Source organism: Heterodontus francisci, chromosome 12 (assembly GCF_036365525.1).
Source record: "Heterodontus francisci isolate sHetFra1 chromosome 12, sHetFra1.hap1, whole genome shotgun sequence".
Lineage (NCBI taxonomy): Eukaryota > Metazoa > Chordata > Chondrichthyes > Heterodontiformes > Heterodontidae > Heterodontus > Heterodontus francisci.
The window spans coordinates 69,976,068-70,002,815 of record NC_090382.1 but is presented as its reverse complement, the minus strand read 5'-3'; the positions used below and the strand labels follow the sequence as shown (position 1 = coordinate 70,002,815).

At 42.0% G+C, this 26,748-nt stretch overlaps 1 protein-coding gene across 8 annotated transcripts in view; it reads right to left on the bottom strand.

The window, feature by feature from the left end:
- The window catches only part of LOC137375910 (ras-GEF domain-containing family member 1C-like), a 189,392-nt gene that overhangs the window by 79,300 nt on the left and 83,344 nt on the right, over positions 1–26,748 (bottom strand). For 4 of the 8 annotated variants that reach the window (XM_068043588.1, XM_068043589.1, XM_068043587.1 and 1 more), the window contains exons 2-3: positions 15,399–15,560; positions 10,916–11,098 (exon numbers count right to left, since the gene is read on the bottom strand). The exons of 1 other annotated variant lie outside the window; for it this stretch is intronic. In XM_068043588.1, the coding sequence (XP_067899689.1) occupies positions 10,916–11,092 (177 nt within the window). In that variant the 5' untranslated portion in view covers positions 11,093–11,098; positions 15,399–15,560. Of the gene's footprint in view, positions 1–10,915; positions 11,099–15,398; positions 15,561–19,587; positions 19,698–23,852; positions 23,970–26,748 lie in introns of all 8 variants that reach the window. 3 more of the 8 variants (XR_010976093.1, XM_068043584.1, XM_068043585.1) reach the window with 2 other exon arrangements.

The window sequence follows — 26,748 nt, the reverse complement described above, 5'->3', positions numbered from 1 at the left end:
TGCAGCAAACACATCGTCAACAGGATTAGGTGGATGACGCAGACCAGTATTCTTTGCCACTCATTCACTGTCAGGGACAGAAGGAAGGTAAGCAGTGATTGAAAGGAAGCATTAGCAGCAACATTTGCATGTGAAAAAAATATCGAACTACATACTGGGCCTCAGGGTCAAGATCAAAACTGACCACAAGTCACTAGTAACATTGCTTAATTCCAAGGAGTTAGCAAAATTACCTTCAAGGGAGCAGAGATTTCGACTACGACTTATGTGATATGACACAACAACTGAATATGTCCCAGGGAAGCATCAGGTGGCAGCTGATGCAACATTGAGGGCATCAAGCAATCTACCTGAACTGGGAGATGTCTCATTCTTGGAGGATGTGGAAATCTTTGCTTTAGCTATATCCGAAGATTTGCTGGCAACTGCTCAAAGGTCACGCCAAATTAGAAACCTACAGAAAGAGTACGAGGACTGCAAAAAAGTAATACTGTTTTGCCAAGAAGGTTGGCCAGAACATATGCCGAATAATTCAATCCTGAGAAAGTATTATGAGCAACGAAGCCATCTTACTATTGTTGACGACTTACTAGTCTACGACGAAAGACTAGTTATTCCAAGGGCTTAAGATTAGATGGCCTAGAGAAACTACACCAAGGGCACTTAGGAATCACCAAGTGTAGAGCAAGAGCTAGGAACTTGGTATGGCGGCCGGGGGTTTCCAAGGAGATCGAAGACATGATTTCCAATTGTAATACTTGTGCTACTACCAGACAGGAATCTAGAGAGCCACTGATGTTGTCTTCGTTTCCAATCAGGCTACGCGAGCGCCTGGGAAAAGACCTGTTTGAATATAAAGAGATTTTCCTTACTGTCGTTGATTATTACTCTAGATGGGTTGAAGTCAAACCAATACATGGCCAGAGTTCTGAAGCCATAATCAAATCACTAAAAAAGAGATTTTCACCACACATGGCATTCCAGACCTAGTGATTGCTGATAATGGTCCACAATTCGTGAATGAAGCCTTCCAACATTTCGCGGAAACGTACGAGTTTGCCCATGTTACAAGTTCACTGAGATACCCCCAGGGCAATGGAGAAGCAAAGAGGTGTTCAAACCATGAAAATGTTGCTGCACTAGCGAGCACTATTAAACTACCGATCAATGCTATTCCAGAACAGGCTGGCTCCATGTGAGTTGCTAATGGATAGGAGGTTGAGGACAAAACTACCCACATTCCCAAGCACCCTTCAGCCATGAATCAGTGTAGAGGACCTGGAAAGGGTGAGGGTGGGAGAAGAGAAGGAAAGGTCAACCCAAATGGAGAATCATGATCGATGTTACAGAGCAAAAAACCAAACAGACCTACGATGCGGAGACTTTTATGGATTAAAGATCAGTGTCGATATGGGGAAGTGATGGAGAAATCTCCAAATCCTCACAGACCAGGGATGGATAAGGAGAAATAGAAGATCTTTGCTATTGGCATCTCCGAAAAAAAAGGGGAAAGATCGAGAGAATCTGGTACCAGAGAGACCAGTGATACAATCAACAACAGATCATCCAGACGACAGTGAAAACAGGGAACGTAAGTCATCCCATAGTTCCACACATCCACAGGAAAGGAAGAAGAACTGAAAGACTCAATACCCCAAACAAGTGAAAGAAGAACATGCTATGGCAGAGTCGTGAGAACCCCACAGAGTTACAGACATGATGAATGAAGTCAGAGACTTGGGGGGAGTTGCAGTATAATGTACATAAGCTGTTGCTGGCTAATTATGTATATACACTGTCATGCAGGCCCCCACCTGCCAAGAATGAGGCATGTTATTTTGCCACATGGACATTAAATTTCAAATTGTTGCAGGGAAGAAGAGAAGGCCTGATCCAAGGGGTTGCCAGGCCCCTGGCTAGAAAGATATTTTTGCATATTAACAGGCTTGTAGACAAAGGAGCCACTCCCTGCTCCAATTCAATCCACAAACAGACATGGTCAGACCAGTTAATCACATGGCTAACAGGCTGTTGCTGAGTTTGAACTGAGAGTTTTAAATTGTAGAGACAGTGTTTGAACTGGCTGAAAGCTGAATGATCTGGGACTGAAGCAGACCTCCTCTCCTCCTGTCTGCTCCTATCTCTTTCTCACGGAATTCCAAAAACTGACTGAAGACACAGGAAACTCTAGAAAGAAAAGTCTCCTACCACGAACAAGGTTTCAGAAGAATACTGGGCCCCAAAGAAAAGCAAGACGTACCTACAATCAAGGACTACAGTGAGCTCTAAGAACCGTAACAACAACTCTTCAGATATTGCCTCAAACCTTTCCACTTTTATTTTTCTTCTGTTCTTTTCTGTCTCTATTTGTATGTGTGTATCGCATAAGTATGTTATTGTGGGCACGTCGTGTATCCGTAGGCGTTAACTGAATTAGAGTTTAAGTTTAATAAAATTTCACCTTTCTTCTTTAAACTTAGGAAAGCCTGTTTGTGCTCATTTCTTTGCCTTATAATTGGAAAGCAATGAACAAGGATTCACCTAAGGGGAGCTAAAAACACAGTGTGTTAAAAAATAAAACCTTTTTACAGTAAGACCAGGTCAAGGCTGAAAGGGAACCCTAGACCTCTTTCCTCTTTCTCACCTGGTCGTAACAAGACCTTAAGCATCATCACAGGATGTGATGTCACAAGTCTGAACCTCGTGCTGCTCAGTGTTCATGTAGATACCTTAATGAGAAGACTCCTGTAAATAAACTCCTGTTACTTTGACCCAAAGTCTACTATCCTCATTCAATACAAATAGCACACTAACAATATAGTACAGGAACATGCCACCAATTTTATTGACAGGCCCACTGATGAATCACTGATCAAGGAGGAAGTCAACATCATCGACCTTGCCCAGTGAGCAGCACAAGGAAAAAGGGACAAAGGGACACATGGGCCTGCATTTTACATTTCCGCCACCAACATAAACAAAGGGGGGTCGCCCACGTGGACTGCATATTGCGGAGCCGCCATGATATTCAGCGTGGTGGCTCATTTACATGGGCAGGGTGGACGGTCCACCCCGATGACATGGAGGGGGCGGGCTGTCCGTCCCTGGCAATGGCGTCAGCAGCCTTTGCACAGGCACTGATGCCATTTTTAAAGGGCTTTGAGCCCTTCCATTCAATTTAAATTTTTAATGGTGAATGCAATAAAATATTTAGACCATTTAAATTGCCCCTATCCCACCCCCCAATAACCATAAAATTAATGACTTGACCTTTTCCCCCTCAAAATACTTCCCCTGCCTACCTGACCTTCCCCCCAACAAAGTTCATAAACTTTAATATTTACATCTTCCCACCATCCCCTACACCAATGAAAGTACTCTGACGCTGCTCCCCCCACTCCTGCATTGGAAAATTTACCTGCTCCCCCTCCCCACCAGTGTTCCACCTCAGATCTCCGGACAGGGATCCGATGGTATGGGATTGATGGCCACTGGCACCAATATTGCCCCGCGATGGATGGCGAGAGTGCAACGATCATTAATTCAGGTATGTAGATTTTACATACGTAAATTGGGCTTCAGTTGCAGAGCGGTGGGAGCAGATGCCAAGAGGCCTCACCGCCGCCAGCAATATGGGACCAGGCCTTCCCAGCATCGAGGTCCATGGCGGGCCTCTCCCAGAGGCATTTTCCAGCCCCCGACCACGGGGGGGGTTTGTAAAATTCAGCCCATGGTCAGTCAAGTTTCAACAAGAGATGGCAAAGAATAAAAACAGAAAATGTTAGAAATACTCAGCAGGTCAGGAAGCATGTATGGAGAGATGAAGACAGTTAATGGACTGGATTTTCCCGTGGTCTTTGGGACCCCAGTGTCGGGACCCAATGGGGGTCCTATGCCCGCACTTGCCGGTAGCAAGGCCGGCTCAGCAATCTCCTAATTGGCCGCCTCCATGCTTACTGTCCTACTAAGGATGGTGGGCAGGCACTTAATGCTGCAGGTCCAATCAGAAGGCTGGCAGCTTAAGAGCCTCAGCAGCCCCACAGGGTGAAGTGAGCACTGCTGAGGCAGGTCAGGGACTGTGAGGGCGTTTCAAAATGAGCTGCACAGCATTGAAGAAATAAACAAGATCTAGACTGGCAGATCCATCGGATTTTAGGGGAAACCCTCCCACTGGATCTGGTTTGACAGGGATTGTGATCTTTCATGCTCGTGACCCCGTCAATGGGGCATGGAGCCTCCAGCTCCAATGGCCAATCGGCCTGCCAGAGGGAAGCCACCTCTGTTGAGCTGATGGCCTTCCCATGCGGTGGGGGCCAGCTCTGTCAGCAGCAAAGTGCAGGCAAGGCCACAATATCGCCTCTAATTGGGGCCTTATCCAGTGTAATTGGCTGCCCACCTCCGTGGAGCAGGCAGCCGATTGATTCCCAGCCTGTTCGAGGAAAATTCCCTGGCAGCGGGAATGTATCAGGGAGCCATCCTGATGTAGCTCGCCACTGTTTTCCCGCCTTCCCCACCTGTAAGCTCGCCATCACGGGGCCGGAAAAATTCAGCCCAATTTTTCAGGTCATTGACCATCAGAAAGGTTTCTGTCTCCACAGATGCTGCCAGACGTGCTATGTATTTCCAGCATTTTTTGTTTCTATTTCAGATTTATCCACAGTATTTTGAGACTTTGAGCTGGAAGACAAAAATGTAGGTCAGTTTTTGCAGTTAGAGGTTGTATGAAAGAAAAATACTAAAAATAAGTCAGCCCACAAACATAACAGGGCAGGTTATAGAGTCAGAGTTATACAGCACAGAAACAGGCCCTTTGGCCCATTGTGTCTGTACCGGCCATCCAGCACCTAACTATTCTAATCCCATAATCCTGCACTTGACCCGTAGCCTTGGCGTTTCAAGTGCTCATCTAACTACTTCTTAAATATTATGGGTTCCTGCCTCCACCACCTCTTCAGGCAGTGCATTCTAGATTCCAACCACCCTCTGGGTGAAAAAATCTTTCCTCAAATGCCCCCTAAACCTCCTGCCCCTTACCTTAAATCTTTGCCCCCTGGTTCTTGACCTTTCCGCTAAGGGAAAAAGTTTCTTCCTATCTAACCTATCAATGCCCCTCATAATCTTGTACACTTCAATCATGTTCCCCCTCAGCCTTCTCTGCTCCAAGGAAAACAACCCTAGCCTTTTCAGTCTTTCTTCATAGCTGAAATTCTCCAGCCCAGGCAACATCCTGGTGAATCTCCTCTGCACCCTCTCCAGTGTAATCACATCCTTCCTATAGTGTGGTGACCAGAACTAAACACAGTACTCCAGCTGTGGCCTAACTAGCGTTTTATATAGCTCCATCATAACCTCCCTGCTCTTATATTCTATGCCTCGGCTGATAAAGGCAAGTATCCCATATGCCTTCCTAACCACCTTATCTACCTGTGCTGCTGCTTTCAGCGATCTATGGACAAGTATACCAAGGTCACTCTGACCCTCTGTACTTCCTGGGGTCCTACCATCCATTATATATTCCCTTGCCTTGTTGGTCCTCCCAAAATGTATTACCTCACACTCTTCAGGATTAAATTCCATTTGCCACTGCTCTGCCAATCTTACCAGCCCATCTATATCGTCCTGTAATCTAAGGATTTCCTCCTCACTATTTACAACACCACCAATGTTCGTGTCATCTGCGAAGGTGATTTATTACTTTTCCCCAATTATTGAGGAGAGCAATGAGATTGAGTTAAGTATAGGGAATTTACTTTGACTGTTGCTCTGTATATGGACTGCTTGTTTGGTAAAATGAAGCAGCTAAATAATTTTTTTTTCTTTGTCCTTGCCAACCAAGTGTGTTCTCAGTCTTCCCTTGGATAGATTGGAGAAGTGCTTGCTAGGGTGTGTGCAAAAGACATGATATCCAGTTTGTATCACAGGCACTAATATTATCCATTGTTACACTCCGAGGTACACTATCGTATAATTAGATATTGGGCAGCACAGGCATATTCCCGAACACAAGATGTTCGGACCACTTTTTATTTATTTATTTAGAGATACAGCACTGAAACAGGCCCTACGGCCCACCGAGTCTGTGCCGACCAACAACCACCCATTTATACTAATCCTACATTAATCCCATATTCCCTACTACATGTCCACCATTCTCCTCTCACCTACCTACGCTAGGGGCAATTTACAATGGCCAATTTACCTATCAACCTGCAAGTCTTTGGCTGTGGGAGGAAACCGCAGCACCCGGCGGAAACCCACGCGGTCACAGGGAGAACATGCAAACTCCGCACAGGCAGTACCCAGAACTGAACTTGGGTCGCTGGAGCTGTGAGGCCGCAGTGTTAATCACTGTGCCACTGTGCCGTCCACTTGTGGGAGTGCCCAGCACTTGGAAAGAATATCCACGACACATCCGGAACTAGTAACAATCTGGTTACTCCTTTTGACTAGGTCAGCCTTATAAGCCCCAATTTAAACTGAAGACACTCAGTAGGAATGGGGTGTGTTTACATCAGATAGCTGTTTTACACTCCAAACACAGGCGGAGTAGAAAATAAGCATCCAACCTGAACCCATCCTATTCCTACCAAACAGGTTAAGTTAAAACTGGAGCTTAATTTTCAGAAACAAATGAACACTTCGTGGAGAACTATTGTTGCTAATTTCAACAGGGGCAACAGAACCCATTGACAACTGTTTGCCTTGTTCTGTATCTTTTATAATCGTCGAGCAGCCAGCTGGTACGTGAATCTAAGTGTCAATGAGATTCTGAATTAGTAACTCAATTTTAAGTTCTGAAGGCTGTCAAGTTGTGCATTTTGTTTAAAAGAGGGTGCAATATTATAAACTTTAAAGTTAGCGGAGACAGGCTAAATTCAAAGGAACGGCTGTCTTAAAATACAAGTGTGGGGGACTGCTTCCACAGCAGCAGCTAAAAAATTAGATTGCTTTCCATTGTACATAGTATCTGATATTTAAGACTGCAAATACCATAATGCTTAGTCTTGGCATCGGAGCATATGTGTCGGGACTGACATAAAATGGAAATGATGAGTCAGGCTGAACCATTGATTTTGAAGATAATAAACATTGCAGAAGCATAATGACATTTAAAAATATAGATACAATGAAGCAGTGAATTTTCTTATAATCTTTTAAACATTGTGTCATGCTAGGCCCCCACCTGCCAAGAACGAGGCACATTAATTTTGTCATGAACATTGATTTTAAACTGTTACTGGAGTGAAGAAGACTTGTTAAATCGATCAGCCGTGGCTGGAAATGACATTTGCATATTAACAGACAGTGTTTGGAAGGACAAAGCAGCCATTCCCTGACATTCAACTCACAACGGACTTTTGAAGGTGGGGGAGCTCGCATTTCAAGTTGGCTACTTAGCTGGCCGAATATACAAATGGACATGGTCAAACCAGCTAGTCATATGACTAACCTGCTGGGCAACTTGAGTTTTTTTGAATTTGTATAAACAGTTTGGATAGAAAGCTGTTTGCTCCTGGACTGAGAAGATCTCTCTCCCGTCTGCTCCCATCTCCTTCTCACAAGCCTCTGAATCCACTGAAGACACATAAGAACATAAGAACTAGGAGCAGGAGTAGGCAATTCAGCCCCTTGAGCCTGCTCCGCCATTCAATACGATCATGGCTAATTTCATCTCGGCCTCAACTCCACTTTCCTGCCCGTTCTCCATAACCCTTCAACCCTTTACTAATTAAAAATCTGTCTATCTCCTCCTTAAATTTACTCTATGTCCCGGCATCCACCGCACTCTGGGGTAGTGAATTCCACAGACTCATGACCCTTTGAGAGAAGTAATTTCTCCTCATCTCGGTTTTAAATCTGCTACCCCTTATCCTAAAACTATGACCTCTCGTTCTAGAGGAAATATCCTCTCTACGTCTACGTTGTCAATCCCCTTAATCATCTTATATACCTCAATTAGATCTCCTCTCATTCTTCTAAACTCCAGAGAGTAAAGGCCTAAACTGCTCAATCTCTCTTCATAAGACAAACCCCTCATCTCTGGAATCAACCTCCTCTGAACTGCCTCCAATACAACTACATCCCTCCTCAAGTAACGGAACTGTAGGCAATACTCCAGGTGCGGTCTCACTAATGCCTTCTACAGTTGCAGCAACACTTCCCTACTTTTATACTCTATTCCCTTAGTAATAAATGCCAAAATTCCATTTGCTGTCCTTATTACCTGCTGTACCTGCATACTAGCTTTCCGTGATTCATGCACGAGGACACCCAGATCCCTCTGCACCGAAGCACTCTGAAGTTTCTCTCCATTTAGATAATAATTTGCCTTTTATTCTTCCGACCAAAATGGATAACCTCACACTTATCCACGTTAAACTCCATCTGCCAAATTTGGCCCATTCACCTAACCTTTCCATATCCATTTGTAAATGTCTTATTTCTTTATTGCAACTTACTATCCCACCTATTTAGCATCATCTGCAAATTTGGCTATAGTACCTTCTATCCCTACATCCAAGTCATTAATACAGACTATAAATAGTTGGGGCCCGAGGACCGAACCCTATGGCACCCCACTAGTTACATCTTGCCAACCAGAAAAAGACCCATTTATCCCGACTCTCGGTTTTTTGTTGGCCAATATTCTATCCAAGCTAATAAATTGCCTCTAACCTCATATGATCTTACCTTGTGTATTAACCTTTTGTGTGGCACCTTATCAAATGCCTTCTGGAAGTCCAGATATACAACATCTACAAGATCCCCATTATCAACTTTGCTTGTTACATCTTTGAAGAACTCTAGCAAATTAGTCAAACACGATTTATCCTTCATAAAACCATGCTGACTCTGATGGATTGCATTTTGACTTTCTAAATGTCCTGTTATTACTTCCTTAATAATGGATGCTAACAATTTCCCAATGACAGATGTTAAACTAACTGGTCTATAGTTTCCTACTTTCTATCTCCCTCCCTTTTTGAATAAGGGAGTTCTATTAACACTTTTCCAGTCTGCTGGAACCTATCCCACATCCAGGGAATTTTGGAATATTATAACCAATGGATCCAATATCTCTGCTGCCACTTCCTTTAAGACCCTAGGATGTAGGCCATCAGGCCCTGGGGACTTGTTTGCCTTCAATCCCAATAGTTTTCTCAGTACTTTTTCTCTAGTGATGATGATTGTTTCAAATTCCTCTCTTTCTATAACCTCTGCATTACCTGTTACTATTCGGATGGTACTAGTGTCCTCTACCGTGTAAACTGAGGCAAAATACTGATTTAGTGTTTCCACCATTTGTTTATGTTTAGTTTATGTTTAGAGATACAGCACTGAAACAGGCCCTTCGGCCCATCTGTGTTCCCCTCTATGAACTCCCCAGTCTCATCCTCCAAGGGACCAACATTTACTTCAGCTACTCTCTTCCCTTTTATATACTTACAGAAGCTTTTGCTATCCGTTTTTATATTTTGCGCTAGTTTTCTTTCATAATTTACCTTTGCTCTTTTTATTACTTTTTTTGTACCCCTTTGTTGATCTTAAAAAGTTTCCCAATCTTCCAGCCTGCCACTGGCCTTTGTAATATGTTATGCCTTAATTTTTGTCTTTATGTTATCCTTAACTTCCTTGCTTAGCCATGGATGTCTTTTCCCTCTCTTACAATCTTTCTTCCTCTCTGGAATATACTTTATTTTTTTATTTATTTTATTTAGAGATACAACACTGAAACAGGCCCTTCGGCCCACCGAGTCTGTGCCGACCATCAACCACCTATTTATACTAATCCTACATTAATCCCATATTCCTACCACATCCCCACCTTCCCTCAATTCCCCTACCACTTACCTATACTAGGGGCAATTTATAATGGCCAATTTACCTATCAACCTACATCTGCCACTGCTCATCAACTGTCCTACCTTTTAGTCTTCCTGTCCAGTCCACTAGGGCCATAGGTCCTCATGCCTATGTAATTACCTTTGTTTAACTGCAGAACACTAGTGTTCTCCAGTTTCTCACCCTCAAACTGAATTTGAAATTCTAGCATGCTATGATCACTCTTCCCTAGAGGATCCTTAACTATGAGATCATTAATTAATCCCACCTCATTACACAATACCAAATCTAAAATAGCCTGCTCCCTGGTTGGTTCCACAACATATTGCTCTAAAAACCAATCTCTAATACATTCAATGAACTCTCTCTCGAGGTTACCCTTGCCAATTTGATTAATCCAGTCTACATGCATACTGAAATCACCCATGATTGTTGCCGTACCTTTCTTACAAGCCCCCAGTATTTCCTGGTTTATACTTTGCTCCACTGCGGAACTACAGTTTGAACCCCAACATGAACCCCAAGAGAGAAAAGTCTCCTACAGAGAACAAGATTTAAGAATACTGGGCCCCAACAAAAAGCAAGATCTACCTACAATCAAGGACTCTACAGTGAGCTCAAAGAACTGTAACAACAACTCTTCAGCTATTGCTTCAAACTTTTCCACTTTATTTTTTTTGCGCTCTTTTCTGTCTATTTGCATGTGTGTATTGCGTATGCATGCTAGCATGGGGCGCAGCACGTGTCCGTAGGCGTTAACCGAATTAGAGTTTAAGTTTAATAAATTTCAACTTTTCTTCTTTAAACCTAGGAAAGCCTGTTTGTGCTGGTTTCTTTGCCTTATAATTGGAAAGCAGTGAACAAGGAGCTAAAAACACGATGTGTTTAAAAATAAACCCTGTTACAGTAAGACCAGGTGAAGGCTGAACGGGAACATTAGACCTCTTTCTCACCTGGTCGTATCAATTGCCATAACTCCTATGTAAGTACAGTACCAGGAAAAAATGCATTACGTTTGTAAAAAAAAATTATTTTTTTTGTTGACTACACAATAAAAGTGTTAAACACTTACTTCAGGATAATAATCAACTGTAGGTATAAGATGCTGGATTAAAGCCTCTAAAGATGCCGAGATAAGGTTACCATCCTGAAATATCAGCCTTTCATGTTCGTTTTCTTTGGTTGGGTGAAGCTGATGGCTAAAGCCACTGGTATTAAACATACTTGAAGAAGTCAATGTTTGTGGCATGCCTTCCTGTGAAGACAGAAAAAATGATTCATGAGGGACACGTGAAAACAAATCCTATTTATTTGCAAAACTGCCTTTAGGAAAACTCTCTCACAATAAATAATTTTTTTTTAAAGAAAGATTTGTAGTTCATATTGCTCAAAGTGCTTTAGTACCACACATTTGTCACAATGCTCATTTTCCTCCTCTACAGCTCATGTTTTAAAACATTGGGCTGAATTTTCATTTGGCTGAGAAGGTGGGATCAGAGGCAGGCGAGGCCACAATTTGACGTTCCCAAGTAGCATGATAGCTTTCTGACGCAGTCCCTCCCCCCAGTGATTTTGGAAGTGGTGGTTGGTCCTGTATACCGGCCACCTGCCCAAATGTGCCAGGTAACCAATTAAGCACCTTCAGGGTCTAATGAAGGGCACTCTCCCAACCCCAACTGGATTTTCAATCTGGTGCATGGGGTACCCGTCACATCAGGAGGCCGTCCGTGAAACCATGGCTGCCTCCCAGCAGAAGGGACGATAGACATCAGAGCCGGAGGCTCCAATCTATTTGAAAGACGCTGCTCTGAAAATTGGTCGCAACCCTGGCAATGCCTGTTACTGTGGGCGGCTTTCCCCCTGATGACCAAAGGCCCTAATCCTCCTGACCCTCTTCTTTACCTAATTTGTTCCTGGAAAATGGAAATGGAGGCCCCCTTGCGCCAGAGCTCCCACCTCTGACAGTGGGGCTGCTAATCGGTTAGTGCCGGACAGCTTCCTATTGGCCCTTCAGACTCAGGAGCCCACCTGATGTCTTCAATTCTACAGCAATTGCCATCTTCTTGAAAATTGTATTGGGCTTCAGGCACCAACGTGGTCTCGGGCCAGGACCCGGAAATACTCCTGAAGTCAGGGTCTCTACCCCAAAATGAAAATTCAGCCCATTGTTTCACTTTGTATTGCAAAAACATTCATGGTTCGGAACAATCTCCCTCCTGTTCCTCCCACTGGCTGTCAACAACAACACAATGATTCAAATAAAAAATGAGAGGACTTTGCTGATGCAACTTCGCTTTTGTTCCTTTTTTGCCATATCAGATATTTGTCAAACTATCAAGTTCCTAGAATGCTTACTACCCCAAGGGTCAAAGTGGCTTTTGAATATTTAAACATTTGGATATCTAGAATTATGAAAAGGCTTCCTGTATCATAATTATCCATATTGTTATGAGTGCTTCCATTTTTTTGTTAAATTTTTTTGAGGACTTGGGTTTTAAAACTGAAAAGGATTCCACAAATGCTGGAACTTTGTGTGTTTTTTTTAGAAAGCGGTCATCAGAAGGTCTTTTGGATTGAGCTTGGTTTGAAAACTAACAGTTACTGGAAGAATCAAGGAGTGCTAAAAACAAGCTCTTACTGGAAGATACCCGTCTTCAGATAATTACCCAGCAGGAGTTTTCTTTGACTTGGGGCAAGATATTTACAAAAAAGTAACAGGTCAATATTTTTAGGGGGTCAAGAGGCTTGACTCTTGTGAAATAGTTATTGGTTTTGCTTTTGACAATAAGTTTGGGGTGTGGACAGTGTTAAAAAGACAGTTGGAGAATACACGCCAAGGGAGCAATCCCCAACTCAGCTTGTTCCATCTCTTTAAAAAGCCTGCCAACTTTTACACCTCTTTAAGAAGTCCTGAGAAGCAAGTATAAGAAACAGACTGAAACTATTGCCACATTTCTCCTGAAAGGCCTGCAAAACTGATCGAAAAAACTATTCTAGGAAGATCCCAGTAACAGGCACCTATGTGTAGTTGGGACACTGAATCGAAACAAAGGACATCTGACATCTTTCCAAATCTTCTCATTTTTCTTCAAGAATTAGCAAGTATTTGGCCAAAGTATTCTTTTTTTTTGTAATAGAGCTCTAAAGTGAACATCTCTATTTTTTCGGTTAACCGGTATATGTGTGTGTGTGTGTGTGTGTGTATGTGACTGAGGGGCTAAGGTAAAAAGGTAACTTTCATATTTCAATCTGTGTTTTTATGCTTTGCTTCATTACAAATTAAGACTAGTTTTATAATAAACTGATAATTTGTTGTTTATTAAAGAAACCTAGTCGGTGTATTTTATTCTGGGATAAAAATAGAGTCTATGATTGATATGATCGATCGTAACTATATATTTTTCCTAAATTTACTTCTGCAAATCTATTTTCCATCCTGCACCCAATGAAAAATGTTAGCTGCAATTGAACAACCCAATGTATAAACAACACAACTCACCTTGTTCCTGTGGCAATAGAGCCCCACTCTTGCATAAGTGCTGAGAACTACCAACAAACTCTACTGCTACGAGCTAGAGAAAGGTGACAGGCAGAAAACCAGGGGTGGGGGAGAGAAATTGCATTGAATTTACAGCATAGAAATAGGCCATACGGCCCTACTGGTCCACGTGCCATTTATGCTCCAACCCTTTTTCATCTAGCCCATTCAGAATGTCCTTCTATTCCTTTATCCCTCACATGCTTAACTAGCTTCCCCTTAAAGGCAGCTAGGCTATTTGCCTCAACTACTCCTTGTGGTAGTGAGGTCCGCATTCCCACCGCTCTTTGGGCGATGAAGTTTCTCCTAAATTCCCTAAAGGATTACTGGTGACTGTCTTATATTTATGTCCTCTAGTTTTGATCTCCCCCAAAAGGCCAGTTTAGTATTGCTGTTGTGGAAACTGGCACAACAAAGTGCAAACAGCTCTTGGTTTGGAGAGTAGGATGGCCTAGTGTCAAACATCTCTGCTGACTTAATAAATGTAGTGCCTTATTCAACATAAAAGGGAATATGCTGAAGTACTATAAAAAGTTTCTTTAGAAACCTGGCTAGACTACCAAGGGAAATATCAATATAACTAATCATGTATTTTTTTAAATAGCTCACATATTATACCAAAAATAAAAACCATTTTCAGTCTGTGAGATAGGCTTTCTCTCCAAGAAGGCAGTTGCAGACTCCCCAAGACAAAAATATAGTGCTGAAGATTTATTTGCTAGATTTTATGGGGACGGCGGGGGGGGGGGGGGAGGGGGGGTGGAGTGGTTGCTGAGGGTAGATGGCGCTGTTGCTGCAGGGATGGCCAGTGCCACCTGGGGGGACCCTCCCTTGGGCCAAGGAGTGCCCAAAAAGGATGCCTCCCTGGAATCTGTTGGGATGCTGCCTGGATTACATGGCGGTCTCCCATCTGGTCCCCCAGCCACAGGTAAAATGCCTGTGGAGGCGGGAAGAGGCCTTGAATTGGCCACTTAAGAGGCTCAATTGGGCTGTAGGCAGGCTGTCTGCCACCTTTCCCGCTGTTGGCAAAATTGCACAACAGCGGGAAAACAATAAGTATGCCACCTGAAGCCTTTCCATGCTATTTTGCCAGCCTTCCCGCCTCCCAGCCCATTGTCAAAGGGCTGGTAAAATTCAGCCCTATGTTTCCACATCAGAGAGAGGGCTGGATTTTAAGCAGCCCTCGATGTTAGGATCCGCGGCCAGGTCTGCCACAGACCTTGACACCGGCAGTGCCCGGCCCGATATTACCAGCGGTGGTGAGGCCTCGTGGTTTACCTGAATTAATTACTCTCCCATTGCCTCCTGATGTCCCGCCACAATCTTCACCACGTTGGCCACCACTGCCGTGTCTGCAGATCCCAGTCCGGGGAGATGAATCACAACACTGGTACAGAGTGGGGGGGAGGTAAGTTTTTTCAGTGCCGGGGGGTGGGGGGGGGATGGAGTCAAATTAATGTCATCAGTGTAGGGGGTTGTGGGAAGGGTTATAGTTTAAGTTTTGTGCAGTTGGGGGGCGGGGGGGGGGGGAGAGATCAGATGTTAAAGATAAGTGTTTTGGTGGGGGGGGGGGGAGGAAAGGGCAAATAATTAATTAAATTGTTTTTGGGAGCTGGGAGAGGGGAAAACGAGATGTATTTATTTATTTCAATTCCATTTCACTTTAAATATTTAACTTTCCCAATGGGGCTGACAGCCCTCTAAAAATGGCATCATTGCCTGCGCACAGGCAGCTGACGCCATTGACAGGGACAGACAGCCCACCCCCTCCATGTGATTGGGGGATGGTCCACCCCGGCTATTTAAATGAGCCACTGCACTTGGAATCATGGCGTGGCGGTGACCTTATAAAATTCAGCCCAGAGTTAATGGTAAGCAATTTTAATACTGGAATTTTTCTCCTTCTGAAATTTCTTCCCATCCCCATGTGTGAACCGAAACAGAATGTCAATATGTTAATCAACCTTGGCTCAGAAAGATGCAAATGGGCCAATGAAAGCAAAGGTGATTTGCTTACTTGTATGAAGGCAGGCAGGAGTGCTTCTCTCACTACTCAAGCTACAGGCAGCCATAACTGTTGAACGCCTCCATTGGGAAGCGGTTGGGCATTGATAATGTTGCAGTTGGCACTGTCATTGGAAGTGTGGGTTGAAGCCACTTTTTTGGTGGTGCTTACTACCTGCAATGATAAGATCATTATTTGAAAGAAAAAACGAAGCCTTACAATTATATCATAGAATTATAGAATGGTTACAGCGCAGAAGGAGGCCACTTGGCCCATCGTATCTATGCCAGCTTTCTGCAAGAGCAACTCAGCTGATCCCACTCCCTTGCCTTTTCCCCGTAGCTCTGCAATTTTTTTCTATTCAGCTAATTATGCAATTCCCTTTTGAACGCCTCCACCACACTCTCAGACAGTGCATTACAGATCCTAACCACCTGCTGCATAAAAAAGATTTTCCTCATGTCACCTTTGGTTCCTTTGCCATTTACCTGAAATCAGTGTTCTCTGGTTCTCGACCCTTCTGCCAAAGGGAATTGTTTCTCCCTATCTAATCTGTCCAGACCCCTGATGATTTTGAACACCTCTATTAAATCTCGTTTCAACCTTCTCTTCTCCAAGGAGTGCAGCCCCAGATTCTCCAAACTGTCCACATAACTGAAATCCCTCATCCCTGAAACCATTCTTGTAAATCTTTTCTGCACCCTCTCCAATGGCTTCACATCCTTCCTAAAGTGTGGTGCCCAGAACTGGACATGATACTCCAGCTGAGGCCGAACCAGTGGTTTATATAGGTTCAACATAATTCCTTTCTTTTGCCCCTATTTATAAAGCCCAGGATCCCATATGACGTATTAACTACTTTTTCAACCTGTCCTGCCACCTTCATCGATTATTGCATATATATCCCCAGATCCCTCAGCTCCTGCACCCCCTTTAGAATTGTATCATTTATTTTAAGGCCTCTCCTTGTTCTTCCTATCAAAATGTATTACTTCACACTTCTCTGCATTAAATTTCATCTGCTACATGTCCTCCCATTCCACCAGCCCGTCTATATCCTCTTGAAGTCTATCATTATCCTCCTTACAGTTCACAATACTTCCAGCTTTTGTGTTATTTGCATATTTTGAATTTGTGCTCTGCACACCCAAGTCATTAATATATATCAAGAAAAGCATTGATCCTAACACCAGTCCCTGAGGAACCCCACTATGTACCTTTCTCCAGTCCGAGAAACAATCGTTCATCATTACTCTCTGTTTCCTGTCACTCAGCCAATTTTGTATCCATGTTCCCATTATCCTTTTTATTCCATGGGCTCTAAATTTGCTGACAAGGCTGATGCGTGGGACTTTATCAAGCACCTTTTGGAAGTCCATGTACAGCATATCAACCACATTACCCTCGTCAACCCTCTCTGTTACTTCATCAAAAAAGCTCAATCAAATTAGTTCAACACGATTTGCCTTGAACAAATCTGTGCTGGTTTTCCTTAATTAATCCACAGTTGTCCAAGTGACTGTTAATTTTGTCCTGGATTATCATTTCTAAAAGCTTTCCCATCACTCAGGTTAAACTGACTAGTGTGTAGTTGTTCGGTTTATCCTTACACCCTTTTTTGAACAAGGGTGTAACATTTGCAATTCCTCAGTCCTCTGGCATTTCCCCTGTATCTAAGGATTAGAAGATTATGGCCAGTGCCTCCACAATTTCCACCCATACTTTCCTCAGTATCCTTGAATGTATCTCATTTGGTCCTGGTGACTTATCAACTTTAAGTACAGCCAATCTGTCTAATATCTCCTCTTTATCATTTTTTAGCCCATCCAGCGTCTCAGCTACCTCCTCTTTCACTATGACTTGGGCAGCATCTTCTTCTTGGGTAAAGATAGATGTAAAATACTCATTTAGTACCTCAGCCAAGCCATGCATAAATCCCCTTTTTGGTCCCTAATTGGCCCCATCCTCCTTTTACTATGCTTTTACTATTCATATGCCTATAGAAGCCTTTTGGATTCCTTTTTATGTTAACTGCCAGTCTCTCCTCATACTCTCTTGTTGCTTCTCATTTCTTTTTTCACTTCCCCTTTGAACTTTCTATATTCAGCCTGCTTCTCATTTGTATTATCCACCTGTCATAGCCACCCCTTTTCTGCTTCATCTAACTCGCTAACACTTCATCATCCAGGGAGCTTTGGCTTTGTTTGTCCTCCCCCTCCTGGGAATGCATCTAGACTGTACCTGAACTAACTCCTCTTTAAAGGCAGTCCACTGTTATGTAACAGTTTTGTCTGCCAATCTTTGATTCAAGTTGACCTGGGCCAGATCTGTTCTCACACCAATCAAATTGGCCCTCCTGCAATTAATTATTTTTACTCAGGATTTTTCCTTGTCCTTTTTCACAGCTAACCTAATACTTATGATACTATGATCACTGCCCCTTAAATGTTCCCCTACTGACACTTGATCCACTTGACCAACCTCATTCCCCAGAACCAGATCCAGCAATGCCTCCTTCCTCGTTAGGCCGGAAACATACTGATCTGGAAAATTTTCCTGAACACACTTCAGAAACTCTGCCCCTCTCTGCCCCTTACACTATTATCCCAGCCTATATCAGGGATAATTAAAGTTCCCCATTATAACTACTTTTTTTTTGCATCTTTCTGTAATTTCCTTGCAAATTTGTTCCTCACTATCTTTTTCACTAGTTGGTGGCCTATAGAATACACCCTGTAGTGTATAGTTTCTTAGCTCTAACCAAATAGATTCTGTCCTTGACCCCTCTAGGACATCCTCTCTTTCCAGCACTGTAAAATTCTCGTTAATCAATGCTGCCACCCCCTCCTCCTTTCTTTCCTTCCCTATCTTTCCTGAACATTTTGTCTCCAGGAATATTTAGCATCTAGTCCTACCCTTTTTTGATCCAGGTCTCCGTTATTGCCACATCATGTTTCCACATACCTGCAGCTCACCAACCTTATTTATCTTACTCCGCGCATTCACATACATGCACAGTAAACCTAATTTAGAACTTATTGCATTCCTCTTTTCTGACTCTTTACTATTTCTTACTCGAATGCTATCTTCCTACCCAATTCTTTGTACACCTTGTTTTTCCTCTCTAATATTACATACTGGTTCCCATCCCTCGTCACGTTAGTTTAAACCCTCACCAATAGCATTTGTAAACCACCCCTCAATGATGTTGGACCTGGCTCTGTTCAAGTGCAACCAGTCCGGCCTGTATAGGTCCCATCTCCCCCAGAACCGGTCCCAATGGCCCAGGAATCTAAAGCCCTCCCTTCTGCACCATCTCTCCTGCCACGCGTTCATTTTGCTCCTATTTCTATGCTCACTAACGCCTGGCACTGGTGTAATTCAGAGATTACTACCTTTGAGGTCCTGCTTGCTAGTTTCTTTCCTAGCTCCCTAAACTCTGCCTGGATCTGCCAGGTAAAGTTCAACTCAATCTCTTCCACATTGACTGCTGGAGCAAGTTTGTATTCTAGCAAATATCTTCAGAAACAGATACATGTCTATTACTTTATTAAAATTAACAAGTGCATAGCTGCAGACTTGACAAATACCCTATTGCCATTGCATAACTGTTCATTTTATTCTACATTCCTATAGATAAATATCCTATAAATTTTGCCATAGAAAAGCAAAGTGAAAATTGTCAGAGAATGTTAGACTTTAAAAAGTACCCTGTCTTGGAACAAAAGGAATATAACTGACAAATTATTTACCATAATATTTTTCATATAATGCTTATCATTTGTGTGGGTGATGGGCTTTGAAACAAAGCTATGCCTCAGGGAAGATCATGACCTTGCATCGGACTTTATCACAATAATGCCTTGCAAGTGATATGATGTGCTCTAAAATTGATGTATTTAGCATCAATAAAATATTTGTGCTATTTAAAAGCCAAGCTAAACAACATTGTCCTTTACATATCCTACTTGTTCTTATTTCAGCATTTAAACATTAACGGAAATTTTACTAAATTGTTTGTTAAATAATGTGTCACTATATAAAGTGTCTTAAACTTTTTGTTTTCAAACATGGTAGTCATTTGTCTGATGACATTATGATGTCATTGTGTTTCCCCTAACAGTTGTTCTCACTTCAATTTAAAATGAATAAGTGATAACACTCTAGAATATATACACAATGTGCAGCTACATAAACTTACCTTGGTAGTCAACATACCACACTCACATCAGGGTATTTTTGGTGCTGACCTTATCATGCCCTGGAACCCCACAATTCGGCAAAACTGTCTCTTTATTGCTGCTGCTATACCTGTAACAGTTGGAATGATGGGCATCAGAAACTTGATTGGACCAGCCACGTAAGCGGCAACAAGAGCATCTCAGAGGCTGGGAATTCTGCAGCGAGTAACTCACCTCCTGACTCCTCACTGCCTTTCCATCATCTGCAAGGCACAAGTCAGGAGTGTGATGGAGTATGCTCCACTTGCCTGGATGAGTGCAGCTCCAGCAACACTTAAGAAGCTTGACACCATCCAGCACAACAGAGCCCACTTGTTTGACATCCCATCCACCACCTTAAACATTCACTCCCTCCTCTACCGGTGTAGCGTGGCTGCAGTGTACACCATCTACAAAATGCACTGCAGCAACACCAAGGCTTCTTCTACAGCACCTCCGAAACTCACAATGCCTTCTGCCTAGGACAGAGGTGCATAGAAACACCACCACCTCCAAGTTCCCCTCCAAGTCACATACTGTCCTAACTTGGAACTATATCGCCATTTCTACATTGTCGTTAGGTCCAAATCCTGGAACGCCTTACCTAACACAGTGGGAGTACCTTCGCTACACAAATTGCAATGGTTCAAGAAGGTGATGCACCCCCACCTTCTCAAGGGAAATTAGGGATGGACAATAAATGCTGGCCTTGCAACGATGCCCATATCCCGTGAATGAATAAATAAATAAAATTTAAAAGTCAACACCAAATAAACTTGGAGTGCACACATTAGTTCTGCTCTGGCTTTCTTTGAAATTCAGGACACTATTTAACATATACAATATGCCTGCATACATGCGATCAGCTTCTTCACCCTGAAACCTACCTATTGGCCCAAGATAGGGTCAGATTTGTATCAGTACATAAATGGATTGGTTTCTAAAAGTCATGATGTTATGATATCATGAGGTTTTATCAATTTCTCCTCATCATGTTACCTCTGTCTGTTAAATCACTGATGACACAATCAGAATCAAACCGGTTTAGGTCAGATGACTAACTGACTGTTGGAGTATTTTTTGAATTTGAAACTCAGAAGGCTGTTCGCTCCTGGACTGGAAGAGACCTCTCTCCTGTCTCACTCCTCATCTCGCTCTCACCAACTTCAGAAACCATTGAAGACATATGAACACCAAGAGAGAAAAGTCTCCTACAGTGAACAAGGTTTAAGAAGAAATAAAAACAAGAACTGCTGGAACCACTCAGCAGGTCTGGCAGCATCTGTGGAAAGAGAAGCAGAGTTAATGTTAACGAGAGGAACGGTTCCGAAGAAGGGTCACTGACCTGAAATGTTAACTCTGCTTCTCTTTCCACAGATGCTGCCAGACCTGCTGAGTGGTTCCAGCATTTCTTGTTTTTATTTCAGATTTCCAGCATCCGCAGTATTTTGCTTTTATTTTAAGGTTTAAGAAGAATACTGGGCCCCAACGAAAAGCAAGACGACCTACAATCATGGACCTTACAGTGAGCTCTAAGTACAGTAAAAACCCCTCTTCAGAGATTTCCTCAAACCTCTCCATTTTATTTTTCTTCTTTTCTCTGTCTCTATTTGCATGTGCGTATCGTGTATGCATGCTAGCGTAGGGCACAGCGTGTATCCGTAGGCGTTAACCGTATTAGAGTTTAAGTTTAAGGTTTAATAAATTTCACTTTTCTTCTTTAAACCTAAGAAAACCTGGTTTGCTCATTTCTTTGCCTTATAATTGGAAAGTGTGAACAAGACTTCACCGAGGGAGGGCTCAAAGCACACTGTATTTCAAAATCAAACCCTGTTACAATAAGACCGGGTGAAGACAGTAAAAGACCCCTAGACACCTTTCTCACCTGGTCGTAACAGAAGTGAGATGTATAGTGATAGCATGAATTCAGCGTCAAATTCAAGCAGTACTGTAAGATCAAAGGGGTGAGAATGGACCAATAGGGATCATCTCCTGAGTTGAGATAATTAGGACACTTTTATATTTAAGATGGAAGAAGGGGGGGATCAAATCGACTTACATTGTGTAGCACCCACCACGCAGAACAATGCCAATGAGCTCTTTATAAGGGACAGAGGTGCAACCAAGCAGGAGGCAAAGATAAAATAATTAAGAGGAAGGGAAACTAAAACTGTGAAACAGTTATGTTGTTAAAGGCTTTTGGAGGAAGAGAGACAGATAACACAGTGAAGTCTGGTTTTGGGAGAAGGTTCCACAAACAGTCGTGTGCTTAGCGAAAGATAGTTTCCAATGGCAGAGTGGAGGGAATGGGGAATGAGTAATAATCCAGAAGCAAAGGGTGCAGGCTGAAGTTACGGTTGGAGCAAGGGCACGAGTAGGGACGAGGGGCTTAAAGCTGATATGTTGACGAACAAAGAGCGAGCGGAGTCTGTCAAGGACAACGGTGATGGGTGTGACGGACTTTGTATGAAAAAGGACTCAGGTTGCAGGAATCTGGATTAATACTAGTTGATGGAGGAAAGAAATTGCTGAGGAGAGCATTAGAGAAATCTATCCTTGAAATGATGAAAATTTGGACCAGGGTTTTGGTAATGGAGGGCGAGGTGTAGATATCTTAAAAGAGCAGCATAAAAACAGAGGCCCATGTACTATACACAACACCCTCCCTGGTTTACTTTAGTAGTGGTGCTACTCCAAATCAAGGCCGCTTGGAAACCATTTTTTTTAGTATGGATACGTGTCTTGCACAGATTCATGATTTTATATTTTCAGTTGATGTCAATTATGCGAGAACTGCATTCCTGCCATTGATGGTCGTACCTCAAGTAAAAATGCCTTCAGAGAATATATCAAAACTTAACTGAGTATTGATAGAAACCAGATGAATCTTTGCTGAAGGCTGAAACTGTTAAATGTACCATCAGTTTTCAACAATAATATAGAGTAAAAAGGCCAGTTTGTATGTTTAAGTTGTATATTGGCACAAAATATGCCACGGTAGCAATACAGATCAATAAGAAACATGTTGATGCAGCGCTGTAACCTTGTTACAGACAAAAATAAACTGATATACAATCAAACATGAAGAACTGGACAAATGATTTTTGAAAAAGAAATCTGAAATACTTTTCCATTGTTAAATTAACAATTAGAACGCAAATCCATTTTTTTCCAATTTAAAAATCAATTTTGCATGAAATCATTCAATCATGAAGTTTAATGAAAGCAAACAAGTGTAAACATTGTCCTTTGTTTAAAGAACTCCCTCTGGGGTTTAATTAACCACAAGCAGCTCCTTCACTGGACAGTTTGCTTACTTGCTGTGATTAGTGTTACCAAAGTTCACACAATATTGTTTCTTATCTGTAATCCCAATAAATAAATTGGGACATTGGAGGAGAACTGATTTCTTGTATCTCTCCCAACGCCCTTCCCCACACAGTGGCTGCACATGTGACTGTGTGTGTGTGTGTGTGAGAGTGTGAGAGTGATCTTTTCAAATACTGGAAATACTCAGCGGGTCAGGTCAGGTCTGATGAAAGGTCATTGACCTGAAATGTTAACTTGGTTTCTGCTTCCAAAGATGCTGTCCTATCTGCTGAGAATTTCCAGAATTTTCTGCTTTTATTTCAGATTTCCAGTATCCGCAGTATTTTGCATTTTTTTCTAATATTTGATCATTCAGCAAGTCACTGTTTGTTACTGTAAAGTTGCACCATACCTCACTATACTAGGGGTATTCCATGCCCTCAGCAGGAAATGTGCTTGAAGGGAGTGCAGGTGGAGATAGTGCTCTGTTTTAGTGATGATTCTCCTTCCTTTTGGGTATGGTTCCTTGCAGATTGCACAGGATCACCCTCTAAGCTTAAAAGGATAAGATTGAAAAACTAGAATATGCCAAACTATCAATTTGTCCAATGAATTCGAAACATTCCTGTAAAACTATCACAAGTAGGATGGTGAAAATATCAAAAGCATATGAAAATGAACGGAAAAATGGTGGTGTTGTGTATCAAAATAGACTTTAATTACTTATTTTACAGAATGTAACACTTGTAGTCAGTCATAGTTTTATTAACAGCTGAATCAGCAAGTATTGATCATTAACTTGTAATCTAGGTACTCATGAAACCAATTGTTGACTTCCAGTTTGATCACAAAATTGCTCGCCTGTGATCTATTGTATAAAATGTTACTTTCCCACTAGGTGGTGAGTGTCCTGGCAGTACTATGATAGAACACATACCTCAAGGTTAGCTTGGCACCAACTGGTAGTCTGACTGCAGTGCACGAGGATAGACATCTCTGACTGGCCCAGGGACACAATGCAGTAGGATAAGATCTTCAGAGTGACCTGGTGGCACTGCCATGAGAGAGATTATATTTGAGGCACACTTGAGACTATTTTCAACTAAAGTACTGAGAAAGAATGCAGGGAATTCCACTCATGATTTCCCGTTCTACTTCCTCCTAGAGCTGAGCGGCATACTTCTTACCAGAAGGACTTGAATTATATTCTGACCTAAACTGATACAACTAAAGAGTCTTTTCTCTGTGAAAAAACCAGTCATTGTCCAGTATTGACATATTTTACCTTAAATAACACATAGTTAATTCTAAAAAAATGTTTATTTGAAAAGTGATGCCATTCCACCCCCCCCCCCCCCCCCCGCCCCACCCCCCGTGTTGATGCCTAACCAGTCTGAATTCTTACCCAGTTGGGAAGGCAACCTAGTCCAGGATATAAACCGTTCTGTGACTATAATTAATGCTGCACTCTGATCATAAAAGCAGGAGGAATAATTTGAGAAAAACATGAGAATGAAACTGAAAATATCTCAGATTGCGAATCTGATGCCGAACCATTCGGCATGCTCCCTCCCCTAAATTAGAATTCTGAAAAGAGATTTTTAAAATTAAATTTCTTTCCAAACCCTAGTGAGACAATACCATCAGGAAATTCTGAAATAAACAAATTGCTCTTTCAGTGTTTTCAAGTTGATTGTGGATTGAAAATATATCACATTTTCACCACGAAGACTTTAAAATGTGCACTCTTTAGAGTGAAGGCTCTCTCTCCAGAATCATTTCAATAATATTATGAAAAATTGTGGTAAACTCAAAATCACTTTACAAGTGGCAGTATAATAATGTGGTGAATTGCTCACCTCCTCAGCCTTTCCAAAAGTCTAAATGTTTCTTTCCCCTTTGGCCATATTTGCATATTTACGGACAGCATACAAGTACTTTTGTTTAATTAAATTATAATGAATTGTTTGGCATGTTCATTTGATTTTCAATGTGGATTCTTCTTATTTATCTTTCTTTTCATGATCCATCCATTCCAGGGTCCTAATAGGCAGCATTCTCTCAAGATGGCCACACATCTTTTCATGCTGGCCAGGCATCTCAAAGGATTGAGAAAATAACCACTACAAAATAGCCACTACATTGTCAGACATGGCTCCAGCTCATGCAGAGACATCACAGAGGTTTCAGACCACAATCATCTCAAGCCTCAGCCTATAGAAGCTAACTGCCGCCTGCCACTGTAGTTGCTGTTCTCATTTAGAGTACTTTGCTCAGTTAAGAAGTAGGACAATCAAACCATGCAGCATCAGCAAGGGCAGGTTTGCGCATAAGATTTAGATAGCATTACAATTGTAAATCTCACCTAATAACTATTGATCTTGTTATTTCTTCACTGTATGGTCAGTATTTGTAAGGCTGGCTAGTGGAAAAGACATTGATGCAGGGTTAAAACATTTATTTTGTATCAAATTTGGGCATAGCAAGTAAATCTGACAAAACTGAATTCTGTGATCATTCCGTTGAAACATTTATTTCCTTTGAAGGAAAAAAAATAAAGGAATATACAAATGTTGGCAAACTACAGGGATCATTTCTGATAGAAAAGTATAGAATTGGCAGTTAGCTAGGTGGCAAGGGCTTCATTTAAATATTTTACTTTGAGTAATATTTAGCTAATAACATCTGAGAAGTAGCATAGATCCAGCACAATGTTCACAGAGGGATGCCTGGCATGGTGATAAAATACAGGTAAAAGCATTCCTTCAGATCAGGGGGAAAAAAATCAGCAAGCTTTGGAATCATCATCAACTTGCCCAATTTTTAAACAAAATGCCAACGAAACTGGCAAATCGTCGCTCTTGTGGGTGTACATCAGAAAATGGCTTAAGTCCAGTCAACTATCTGATAATGGGAGCTGTCATCAAATCTCCCAGTTAACAACTCCTCACTATGCATTTTAGATGAAAATAAATTGCCATGGAGAGGTGACTCCATAGTCGCCTCACAGCGACCGAAACAACACGGAAGGCAGCAGTTACGGGTTATAAGTCCAGAATATTGGCCTTTATAGCCACTCCAGGCGCTGCTCCACAAACCACTGACCACCTCCAGGCGCTTACCCATTGTCTCTCGAGACAAGGAGGCCAAAGAAGAAGAAATTAACATTATGTGAATTATTTTCCACTCTAGTATTGTTAAAATGTTCAGATAAGAACTTTCTTTTGCATATTAAAAGTAAAGATCTGATATAATTGATTCAACAATATTTAACTGAGCCTTGCAATTATCCCATTAAGAGTCCTTTATATGCTGTAATGGGCAAAATATTATACTGGCATAAAACAACTTCACAGCATGTTATCATAATGCTACACATTTGAAATAAAGACAAGGGAAAAACGTGAAGATCCTACTGAACATTTTACATTATTGACAATAGTGTATAATTCAATTCCAGTTGACTGTTGACCACAGCACACAGGTTTGCCCAATAAAATCAATAGATCAGTTCTCATCTTGGAATCCTCAAAATCTGGAGTGTCTGCATCTTAAGAGGTTGCTGCGTGAGTAAATTCAATAGCAAATTCCAGCACCCTTTGACCTAAATCTCCATAGTGACCATTGACTACTTTCCTTTATGCTAGCTTTCATCCTTATTATCCCTCTACACATTTCTCTCTCAAGGATTTCAATAGTCTACATACTTTGTTGTTCTATCAAGAGATGAATTTTGTTTGGAAAGATATTTATTTGTGTTCAGTGGCTACAAAAATGCCTTGCAGCTGAACAGTCACAGTCCCTCCCCCTTGCATTTTGCACATGGTTGCAAC